We start from the raw sequence: 12,478 nt of genomic DNA, 5'->3' as shown, positions 1-12,478 counted from the left end.
ACATAGATTAGAGTCATCCTGCCCTCCTGGTGTGCTGCCAGACAGAAACTGGGGACCAGCAGGGAGCTGGGAGGCCTCCAGTGGGAGGCTGAGAATCAGGTCTCTGTGGGTGAGCTGAGCAGTAGTCACTGTAGCTGGAAGAGCCATGCAAGGGAGCACAGCTGTCAGAAGCAGCCTGTAGAAACCGGTCCTTTAGAGTTTGCACTGAGCTGCTTTCACAGTAGTCAGCCTTGAACCATACTGCAAACCCATTCAAACAGTGAAGAAAATTTCCCTACCTAAGCAGCAAGAAATTCTCACCCTGTGTGATCAAAGCAATCAGCTGGTTCCTCTTCCTTCCTATTTGTTTATATTTCTAATCTCTTATGATCTCCATGACTGTGGCCTGATAGTTTTCTTTTGCATAGTGTTTTAAAATACTTTTTTCTTTCTCCAGTGCATTTTAAAGCAGATAAAACGAAGTTGACAGGAAGTATCTAATGTTTCTTTTTTAAATAATTGTTATTACAAAAGTAATGAAGGAGCTAAAATCATCCATAATTGCATCACTGAAGGGCAACAACAATGAACATTTTGGCATATTTACTTCTAATTATTTAAAATAGATGTGTAAATATGTACATATGTATTTTTAACAAAATAGGTTACGACAGAATAGTTTTTTTTATCAACATACTTGAGTATTTTACTGTATTATTAAAAGCTCTTAAATGACATCAATGGCTGCATTAGAATCCAGGATAAATGGATATGTTATTTATTTTAGCATTCTCCTGTTTTGGGAAGCCCATGTGGGTTTCTAAATTTACACTTTATTTCTCGGCTTGGAACTCATTAAGCTCAATTTCTTCGGATTTTGTTGGTTTAGAGTGAGAATTTGGGCACAGTGGAAATGGAATATTTCTGTCTGTACCATTGTTTGCTTTCCTTGCCAACATTTTTTTTTAAATTAATTAATTAATTAATTTATGGCTACGTTGGGTCTTCGTTGCTGCTGCGGGCTTTTCTCTAGTTGCGGTGAGCCGGCTTCTCATTGCGGTGGCTTCTCTTGTTGTGGAGCACAGGCTCTAGGCGCACGGGCTTCAGTAGTTGCAGCTTGCGGGCTCTAGAGCGCAGACTCAGTAGTTGTGGCGCACAGGCTTAGTTGCTCCACGGCACGTGGGATCTTCCTGGACCAGGGCTTGAACCCGTGTCCCCTGCATTGGCAGGCGGATTCTTAACCACTGCGCCACCAGGGAAGCCCTTGCCAACATTTCTCAAAAGGCATTTTGAAGAAGCAAAGATTGGAGTAGTGGGGTTTTTTCCTTGTTTTTGGTTTTGAATTTTGTGATTGTAATATGTCTTGTAATCTCAGTTAACTTTTAAGCAGAGAATCAATATAAAATAAGAAATATGTTGCCTAACAAACCCTAATGTTTCAAAACCACATGTTGTGCTATGTCATTTGAAGTTTATCCAATAGGACAATGGGGGATGTTGAAGATTTTTTTTTTTTTAAGACAGGGACTGCCTGGATCAGATTTATGTTTTAAAAAGACTAGGTCAGTGAAACACTTGAGCTATCACAAAAGAATTCACATGAAGTTAACCTTTTAAAAAAATGAGCATTTGGTGCAACAGCTGCTTTGGTGCAACTGAGAAAATGAAACTATTGAACCAACATTTGGAAAGGAGGATAAGTGTAAAAATGAAAAATAGTTTGTGAAATGATACAGAATGATACATATTTGTATTTGAAGGCCACCTTCCTTAAAAAGTCACGTTTCTGGAGAACATATTTTATCTCCCACAAGAGTACTGTGTCTAGAGACCTGCTTTCAGCACCTGTCCACGGGTGCATCTGTGGGTGTGTCACTCTCAACACCCAGTGGCCGGGTCCGGGGCAGTCACCACCTTGTTCCACAGGCTGTCTCTCCCCCCTTCCAATTTGCTCTCTCCATTAGCAGTCATCTTTGTAAACAGAAGTCTAAGATTTAGTGTTGTGCATATTTTTAAATGACCCATTTTGATGGGGCTCTCTTTATTGTTTCAGGTTGAGTGCATTTGGGAACTTGATGCATAAAATTTGCATGACTCCTCACTCCTTTCTGTATCTGTCTTTGGATTCAAGCCAGCATGGCTCACACCACAAAGGTTAACGGCTGTGCCTCAGGTAACTCCATGTTCTGGATGTGTGTGTGTGTGTGTGTGCACGCGTGTGTGTGTGTGTGTATTAGTGTATGTCTTTGCTCAAACTAATTTATTTCTTTTTTAATAATGGATAAATAATAAGTTGCCTAGATAACTAGGATTTCAAGCAATTTCTGTCCATTGAAGTTTTGTTGTTGTTGTTTTGTTTAATCTCTTAGAGAATTTGCTTTTATCTTTAGAGTCTTTATGTACAAAAATCAGCTAGGTAAATAGTCAATTCTATTGGAGTGTTGAAAGATCAATGTAAAATACTGAATGCTGATGCAAGAATAATGTATTAAAAAAAAAAGAATAATGTATACTCCTCTTGCGCTTCTTTATGAGGGATTGAACGATGAAATAGGAAATGAGTTTGAATGCTTAAAACCAATTCCTAGTATCCACTCCCAAGCAGCTTTTGTTTGTTTAAAGTAACTTTCCCAGAGGGGAATGTGCAGTAAACCAAATATATTGTGAATCATAAAGACTTGTATTCTGATTATTGCTTTGGTTATATTAGAGACCTATAGAGTTTGCATATCTATTCCAGTATTGCTTATATAAGATTTTGGAGAAATTTATAGAACAAATGCTGAGAAAAGCCTCCTAAGAGACAGTATATGACAGGAGATGACAACCTGTCCAAAATGGTACTCTAAGTGTTCATTCCTCTTTTGAGCTATCTGCCAAATAGCAGAACGTGTGAGAGCAGTAATTGTGTATGTGGGAATTCTTGTGGAGCACTTGAGTCCAAGGTCTTCGCTCTGCTGGCTCTGGGCACTGGATAATGGAGAGAATGTGGGATTGGAATCAGGAGACCCATCTTCTTCATTAACCATGAATTATGGGGCAGGACTATTTCTCCATGTGTAAGACATCAGTAAGTATATCCACCTGCAGGGTTAGAACCAATGAGAGCACCAGAAACGTGCACACAAGTGCCGAGTAAGTTGTAAAACAACAGCAGAAGGAGGAGACCTCTGAATTGGGCCCACCCAGCCCGTGTGTGGCTTTCTGTTTCAGCAGTCCCAGCTGCAAGTATCCCCTCTGGAAAGATGCTATAGCTTGCCCCAAACCAAACCCAAATAAACTCAATTGTTTATTATGGAACAACTGATCTTACTCTGTTCATTCTTTTTCCTATCCTTTCTACCGCTCAGCTTCTCAGGACTATTATAGATTCTGCTCAGGACTGCTGTCATTAATAAAATATGAATGACAATACCTAACATTTAATGAACACTTAGTATTACCATGGTGCCCAAGATGTTTTACCTGCATTATCATACTTAGTAGTCATAGTAATCCTAGGAGAGTATGCTGTTATCATCACCACCGCCACTGTCATCCCTGTATGATGGCACAGAAAAGCTCAGTAACTTACCTAAGTGAAGAAAGGAAAGTCAGGATTAGTACTTGTTTCTCTAGTCAAATATTTGTTAAGGGAAGAGATTGAAACGTTGTGAAATTTCTTGAGAGTTGTGGGCGGGTTTCAATCCCCCATGATGCTGTGATCTCCCTTCCCCTCCTGCCATCAGTTCTTTTCACACACTCAGAGGAAGGGGGCTCGAAGTTGTTGGTGCCTCGGAACGCTCTGGTATCTCTGGCAGAATCAATATATTCAAGGGTTCAGATAGTTACCCCAAATGATCCTAATTCCCTTTCCAACTTGACTTGTCCTGGAATATCCCTTTTCCTTTGTTCCTGAAGTCTGATGATGCAGTTATAACCTTTCTTCCTCACCTGGTGTCCTGCCTAACAGGTCTGGGGACAGAGTCTGAAAGTGAAGAAAAGCTCTCTGATTTGTGACTTCTGGGGTGTCAGGGTATGAATTGTTATTGCACAAAGGTGTCTGGACAAGGCAAGGGAAGGTTTTGGTTTCTTCTAGTCACCATGACCTCTGTAAGCCTATAAGCAAATCTGATTAGAGGCTTAGTCATACACAATTACTTTAATTTTATATATGCATATATGTGTATAAATATATGTATGTATGTATATACATAGATACATATACATGTATACATTATGTATACATATACATACTCATACATATATTTGAAACTCATTAGAGAAAATTTTATAATACACAAGTTTAGTGTTTTCCAAAAAAAATAAAGCAAGAATTACTGGTAATACCACCACCCCAAAATAAATGTTTTGCTCATTTTCCATATGGCCTTTAAATTTTTTTTCTTAATTTAATTAATTTATTTTTAAAATTTTTATTGGAGTATAGTTGATTTACAGTGTTGTTAGTTTCTGCTGTACAGCAGAGTGAATTAGTTATACATATACATATATCAACTCTTTTTTTAGATTCTTTTCCCATATAGGTCATTACAGAGTTCGAGTAGAGTTCCCTGTGCTCTACAATAGGTCCTTATTAGTTATCTATTTTATATCAATATATAGTAGCGTGTATATGTCAATCCCAATCTCCCAGTTTATCCCTCCCCCGCTTCCCCCGGTAACCATAAGTTTGTTTTTTTTACGTCTGTGACTCTATTTCTGTTTCGTAAATAAGTTCATTTGTACCATTTTTTTAGATTCCACATATAAGCAATGTCATATGATATTTGTCTTTCTCTGTCTGACTTCACTCAGTATGACAGTCTCTAGGTCCATCCATGTTGCTGCAAATGGCATTATTTCCTTCTTTAAATTTTATGCATTTCACATAGTGGAGATTATAGTTATAAAAATCTTTATTTTACATTTTCTTTTCTCACTGTGTGTTACAAAAGAAATACCTGCCCATTGTTTAAAAAAAAAAAAAAGCCAAACTCAAACAATGCAAAAGTGTATGTGAGTTATAAATATACTTTTTTTTTTAAAATTTATTTTATTTATTTATTTTTTGGCTGCGTTGGGTCTTAATTGACGGTGGCTTCTCTTGTTGCGGAGCACGGGCTCTAGGCACGCGGGCTTCAGTAGTTGTGGCTCACGGGCTCTAGAGCACAGTCTCAGTAGTTGTGGCGCACGGGCTTAGTTGCTCCATGGCATGTGGGATCTTCCCAGACCAGGGCTCGAACCAGTGTCCCCTGCATTGGCAGGCGGATTCTTAACCACTGTGCCACCAGGGAAGCCCTAAATATACTTTTTGAAATGTAATTAACATAAGAATATTTACAAACCCAGATTAAGATGGGATAAAGAGAGCTTTATGGCAGCTAATGAAGGCCGGTTACTGATCTTTCCCATGAGAAAAAGTTACATTATTTGGATAGTTTAGTAGAAGTTTTAAATGTGGAGTAAGTTATATGTTTTTTTTTCATTTTCCAAAAATAAAGTATAATATTAAATATGCTTTTTTAAACTGTACTTCCCCTAGATGTGTTATGCCCAAAAGGGGTCTCCCTCCCTACCCCTACCCCTGAAAAATCTCTGCTTTGGGCTCCGTAGAACATGAGGAGAAATCCTGTGTGACGGTGGAGTCAGAGCACTGGCAAAAGAAACACTTTCCATGGTCTTAGGAATAAAGCAGATGCAAAAGAAGACAGATGAGAAAAGTACCACCTAGTTAAACTGTGCCCTTGGCTGCAAAACACACCTGAAGACTGATCAGCCCATGTTCACGTCCCTGTTTAGAGTTTAAACTGGGTAAGGGACCATTCACAAGTCCTTTTATACTCTGACTTCCCCATTGAGTCCTTCAGTTAGATTGGGTAAAAGGTACTGATTTTTTTTTTTTGAAATATAGTTGATTTACAGTGTTGTGTTAATTTCTGCTGTATAGCAAAGTGATTCAGTTATATATACATTCTTTTTTCATATTCTTTTCCATTATGGTTTATCACAGGATTTTAAAAAAATATTTATTTATTTATTTTGGCTGTGCCAGGTCTTAGTTGCAGCATGCAGGATCTTTGTTGAGGCATGCAGGATCTTTAGTTGCGGCACGCAGACTTCTTAGTTGCGGCGTGCGGACTCCTTAGTTGCAGCATGCAGACTCTTAATTGCAGCATGTTGACTCATATTAGTTGCAACATGCATGCAGGATCTAGTTTCCCGACCAGGGGTTGAACCCGGGCCCCCTGCATTGGGAGCATGGAGTCTTACCCACTGAGCCACCAGGGAAGTCCCTATCACAAGATACTGAATATAGTTCTCTGTGCTATACTGTAGGACCTTGTTGTTTATCCATTCTATATGTAATAGCTTACATCCGCTAACCCCAACCTCCCACTCCATCCCTCCCCCAACCCCCTCCCCCTTATAAGAGCAGTTAGTTAATGCTGTAATTTGTAAATTTATTACTGTACATTTCAGACATACAAAATATGTAAAGTTTATATAACAAGCACCCATGTACATACCATCACAGCTTAAGAAATAAACTTTACTAGTACATGGCAAATACTGCTGAGCACCTACAACATGCCAAACATCGTTCTGGGCCCTGGGAATAGAACAGTGAACAAAACAGGCAAAAATCCCTGCTTTCAGGAATCTTACATTCTAGTGGAAGTTGAAGTCTCCTTGTGGACAGAGTATCCAGATAAAATAGAGGTCATTCTTATACTATAAAAGTATTCTTTGTTTATCTGAAATTCAAATTTAACTGGGTATCCTGTATTTTTATTTGCTAAACCTGGCAACCTTACCTGTGAACCCCTTCCAGATTGCATCATCCTTCTTACTGGCAACCCCCTCATTATCAATTGTTTGTCATAGTTTTATCTCTTTTTCACCAGATCCTTTATCCTACTTCTATTGACTGGTCCAGTTTCGTTTTCATTAATTTAAAACATTTTATTATGGTATTACTAAGAGTACCCTAATGTCATTTGTTAATGTAATGACTTATGAACATCATAAATTGCTCATGGCTGACTGTTCTCTTTTTTTATAGCCAAGTAGTAAGTAAATGGGGGTCATTGGTTAGGTAAATTGCTGTATTTCTGAAGAATTTAGGGATAGGGACAGTCTGCTTTTCCCCAAGTTTTTGCATCATGTTGTAAACTGAGCGTACTGATCGATGCCTTTGTAAACACTAATTAATGTTGTGAAACTTTAATTAGAGCCTAGAATCTCTTTAGAAGCCAAATAACAAGTGGCTTATTTGTCAGATGAAGATAATAATACCTGTCCTACCTTCTTCACAGGATTGTTGTGAATAAAAAATAAAACAGTAACTGTAAAAACACAATGTAAAGTGCTGGTCAGATGTCAGGAGAAATCACCATCCTTCCTTCTTGTTTTGCTCTCTCTGTTACGAGTTCCTGATCTAATAAACACCTGCTCAGGTGCCATTGTGCCAGGCTCTGTCGGATGCTGTGATGCTGGGGAAAGAATTGAATTACTGTCCTTTGACAGTTAAATGAAATGGATAGATGAGCATTAGGGAGTGACTTTTTATGCTTGCCATCACCATTTTTATTTCTGTGAATACTTGCCTTTGCTAGTTTATTACAGTTTTTCCCTCTCTTGCTGTTCTCTTTCGCAGCCTAAATACATGTGAATTTTTCCAGATAGATACATACTTACTCATTTAATATACTTATTGAACTGCATTAAACATTTGGTTGTCATCTTAAATTAATATAATAACTTTCATAAAATCTTGTTACCCTGGTCAGTTATCTGGCTCCAGGTTTTTCCTCCATGCGGATCTTAAATGAGGTACAAAGGCCACTGATAAGACCTGGCCAATCAGAGAGAGCCAGAGACTCGTGGCGAGCAGGCAGAAGGCTGCAGTTCAGTGCAGCCCACTCTCCATTGTGTAAATATTTTTTCTGGGCAGGAGCATTTCGCAAACAGAACTCTGAGCCCACTGCGGTGAACCTGACAGCAGGGATTGCGTGCTGTTTGTCAAGTACAAGACCAATTTGCACTGACTGGTCTGGCTAGAGCCAACCTGTTGTTTTCTGAGACCATCTGTAAAGAATGTCACAGAGCGTGGCAGAGGTGGTGTGTTCATGGTGGTGAGTCTTAGACCTGACCTCTGTGTTTGTATTACTCCAAAGACAGAGAGTAAGCTGATTAGAAACTGGGGCTGCTTTAATGCATGGGTACCCTTCTTGACCTTCCAGGGTCTCCTGATACAATCTGCAAGAGGATTAAATGAGTGTTCCTATTTGTACTTTGCATTTTCCCCTAAGTGGTGTGTTCAGTGGTTATCAGAAGAGCTGAGAGGGTAACACAGAGTTGCCTAACATAAAAACATACGTAAGAGCTAGCCAGGATTTTGATTTCTCCTGTTCAATCTCCCTTTCTTATTTTCAGATTACAAAACACGACTTGCCACCATGGCTAAGCCAGAAGTTGAATTTGGAAAGTAATTTTCCTTTGTTTGAGGCATTCTGTTGACATTAAAAATCAGAAGTATAGTGTCTATGAAGATCCGATTAAAGAGATCAAGGGGAAAGTATGTATTTCAGAAAACTACAAAAAACCCAAAAGTAGAATGATTACAAATAACATGTCCTTCCTGACAGGGGTTATTTTTTTCTTTCGTGTGAATTGTTTCATAGAGCCAAATTAACAAACGTATTCTAATACCATATATATATATATAAATTATATTTGTATATTTAGTATATCATGCAGTTTCATCCTGTTATTTGATGTGTTTACTAATTGGATTTAATTACATTATGCATTTCAACTTCAAATGAAACTTCGTTGTTAGTTATTTGAAGGCTAATTTCACACTGAAATTTATAAATGAAATAATTTATTTTCTTATAGTGATGGTGTTTGGGAAGATAGTTATTTTTTTAAGTAAGAAGTATTTTTATTTGAATTTCATAACTGTTAAAATGCCAAGATAGTTATTTTTTTAAGTAAGAAGTATTTGCATTTGAATTTCATTACTGTTAAAATGCCAAGACCACCTACAAACAGGGACCCTGGGTTTTAAGAGTCTTGCTTGTCTGGTTAATCAGAACCCCAGAATTTGTCCAGCCCCCAAGAGTCTCTGAAGAGTCCCTCCCTTGTCAGGGCTTGCCTGTTTTATAAACTTTCAAGGCTTTGGTTTTAAGCTGTAGCCAGCTTCGCCGTATAAGATTTTTGCTTCAAACCATGAGCGAGTCATAATGGGTTAAGCATCAGATTTCAGACAGGCGATTAGCTCTCCAGCTAAGCCGAGGAAGGATGACTTATCTCCCAGCAAGTACCAGCTGACTTGGGTGTAGGAAGGATAGAATCCAGGCTCCTGCTAGTCCTGAGTGCTGGGCAAAGTACCCTTCAGTTGTCGATTGCTGCCCTGATACACTGTGGGTGCCAACAAAAAAGAAAAAAACACAAAATAAAAGCCCAACAGGGAGATTGGCTATGTTAAGAACTTGAGCTGTTGCTATCATTAGGAGACTGCGTAGTGTGAGGCAAAGGATTACAACAGCCCTTCCTACAAGGACTTGAATATTTTGTGCCCTGCTCACCCGCAGACTTCCCATCGTGAGTATTGACATTTGTTTCTGATTATACACTTCCCCTCTTTCTGGAAGAACTTTGGGTGGACTAGTTGAGCCCATTAGTTTCCTTCTTCCTGTGTCCCGGATAATTCCTGTTCATCTCCTTTGTGCAATTTCTGAGAAAGGTTTGAATGGGTTTGGAGGAAAATCAGTGACTAAAGCTCACAGTTTCTGCTTTGGGGACCTTTTCTATAAAAGGCTGTTTGATCTGGCATGAAAAATAATTAGCATAGTTCTCAAATTCACAGAGATAATGAATTCTTGCTCTTTTCTGGCAACATATTTTAAAATGGCATTGAGTAGACTTCTCTAATAAAAACCTCAAATAAGACCCAACCAGGAAATCAGACTTGATAAGATTCATTCATACAGTTGTAGAAGTTCTAAGTCAAAAAAAATCATGATTCTATCTTTCCTCCCTTGGCTGCCTTGTTAGATATTTTTGGAGTGTGCTGTAACTGATTTACTCTATTCCATATGCTTTAGGAAAAGTATGTTCATGTTTTAGAGGATAAGCCTGGTTCTGCTTTTGGGTTGCAGTTCATTATGAAGCCTGAAGACAAGAGAAGTGTTTAAAATATGCAGCCACTTGCATATATAGCATTAGTGATCTCAGCTGGCAGTTCTATATGGACAAGTGATCTCACAGCTTAAAAATAAGTATGTAGCTATTTTGAGGATTTTTTAAAATAGTGACCAGATTTCTAATCCTAGTAGTTCTTGGAGCAAGCCATGGCTGAAAATTCAGATTGAGTAATATTCTGTAATACTCAGAAGGCTTTTCTAACCAGCAGAATGAAAAGCAGAACTACAGACATGAGGGAGAACTGGACCAAGAGACAAATTATTGGATTTATGGGTTTTGTTCTTATCCTGAAATTTAAATCTTTGTACTCTTACTTTGTCTTGTTTGTGACAAGCCAGATTTGAGTGGTTTGTGACATTTCTACCAGCTGGACCAGAGGTTGTGGACATGGCTACATTTCATCTTATAAACCTTTATTTAAAGGAGCTGGTGCTAGAGTAATAGTTTATGGAAGCAACTTGCTATTAATAGTCACAAGTACTAAATTTATTTTAGCTCCTTTTTCTGTGATTTTATTAATTGGAACAGTTCTCTCTCCAAGGGATCTTTTGTGTTTTGGACATGATTTCTGTTGGATGGAATCAAGTGATAGTCATGGGACTTTCTGAATTTAGTCTCACAGTATCTGGTTTAGTTGATAAATTCCATCAGCTTTGCAAACATTGATTCAGCTTGTCCTGCCAAATTTTCCCTTCCCTGTCCACTTTCTGAGTGCCTTTTTCTTGCATCAGCAATCTATTAGGCAAAGGCATTTCAAGTGTTTCTGTACAGCAGGCATATTTAAGAGTCTCCTGAAAGGGGACTTCTGTCGTGGCACAGTGGTTAAGAATCCACCTGCCAATGCAGGGGACACGGGTTCGAGCCCTGATCTGGGAAGATCCCGCATGCCGCGGAGCAACTAAGCCCGTGCGCCACAACTACTGAGCCTGCACTCTAGAGCCCACGAACCACAACTACTGAGCCTGCGCACCACAACTACTGAGCCTGCGAGCCACAACTACTGAAGCCCATGCGTCTAGAGCCCGTGCTCCGCAACAAGAGAAGCCACCGCAATGAGAAGCCTGTGCACCACAATGAAGAGTAGCCCCCTCTCGCCGCAACTAGAGAAAGCACGTGAGCAGCAACGAAGACCCAACACAGCCAAAAATTTAAAAAAGTCTCCTGAAAGAAAGGGGGAGAATATGCCAAGATTAGAAATATAACAGAGGGAGAGAGAGGTGACATTTCTAATAATTCATAAGCCCAACTGCTTAATCTCTTTAAAACGTTAGTCACGTGCATCAGTTCTTACCATTCTTCTAACTAAAACAGAAAAAAGTTCACTCTTCCTCTGCTCTCAGTATCCCCCTCATGTAAGACAGTATACCCACCAAGTGACGGCTGGTTTATTTCCTTTTCCCTAGCATTTCAGATTGATTGACTGGGATTTTTTATTCAAATCAGGGCCACCCCATGGCAGTGTCTTTTGAGGCAGCCCATTTGGCATGTTCCCTCCAACTGTGAGGACAAAGCCTGATTTGTCTTCCCATGACCTGGCAGAGGAGGTAGAAGTACCTGCCGGCTTCATGCAGTATGTCCCCTAGCCAGTATTCCACCTCTTCAGGTGGTGAGTCAGCCCGATGGTATACTCACTTTTATAGCACGGCAGGGTGGAGACCTGGAAGTCCATAAGCCGGTCGGGGAGGAGGGAATGGTTTGCGTGTCAAACCATTCCAGCAATGCAGCTTACAGGAAAAAATTGCAAAATACTGAAGCCCTTTGCCGCCAGATTTTTCCATTAGCACCACACTTTACACAGCTTTCAAATCTGCCTCAGGGACAGCTGTTTGGCAATGTGAGGGGAAAAGGTCACGTCACATCATAAGCTCTGTGGTTGGTTACCTGTCAGCCTGTCCTGTAAGGAATCTCAGCAGGCCCTGAGCAATGCCTTCTAAACGCTCATTCGTCACACGCACATACAAGGAGCTGTGGCTTCTCCAAAGGGGGTGCTCGGAAATTATTTGGGAACTAGAAAACAGCCGCTGGAACTTACACCACCTCAGGATACTGATTTTAAATGAAGAAATCCAAGACAGAAAAGCTTCCAGAAAGGTAAAGAGGGCTTAGAGCTGGGGGCTTTTCCTCTGGGACATTATCCCTTGGTCTTCTGTCCTCTGGACACTTTGATGATGAGAAAGTAGGCTTTCCAAATAGTAGTAACTTTAAGTGAGGGTATAGTTTTTGGTCTACCAGAAAGAATGATACAAAACTCAGTAGAAATAATTCAGTTCAGTGAGTTCATTCATTCAGTAGCTCACTTTTAAAA

General features: G+C 39.5%; 1 protein-coding gene across 7 annotated transcripts in view; it reads left to right on the top strand.

Moving 5' to 3' along the window:
- Nucleotides 1–12,478, top strand: part of KANK1 (KN motif and ankyrin repeat domains 1) — a 191,994-nt gene that overhangs the window by 131,875 nt on the left and 47,641 nt on the right. For all 7 annotated transcript variants that reach the window (XM_059924842.1, XM_059924844.1, XM_059924839.1 and 4 more), the window contains one exon: nucleotides 2,033–2,152. In XM_059924842.1, the coding sequence (XP_059780825.1) occupies nucleotides 2,116–2,152 (37 nt within the window). In that variant the 5' untranslated portion in view covers nucleotides 2,033–2,115. The remainder of the gene's footprint in view (nucleotides 1–2,032; nucleotides 2,153–12,478) is intronic.

This window comes from Balaenoptera ricei, chromosome 6 (assembly GCF_028023285.1).
Source record: "Balaenoptera ricei isolate mBalRic1 chromosome 6, mBalRic1.hap2, whole genome shotgun sequence".
Classification (NCBI taxonomy): Eukaryota; Metazoa; Chordata; class Mammalia; order Artiodactyla; family Balaenopteridae; genus Balaenoptera; species Balaenoptera ricei.
Note: the sequence above shows the minus strand (reverse complement) of the source record. Positions and strands in the feature narration are given on the sequence as shown.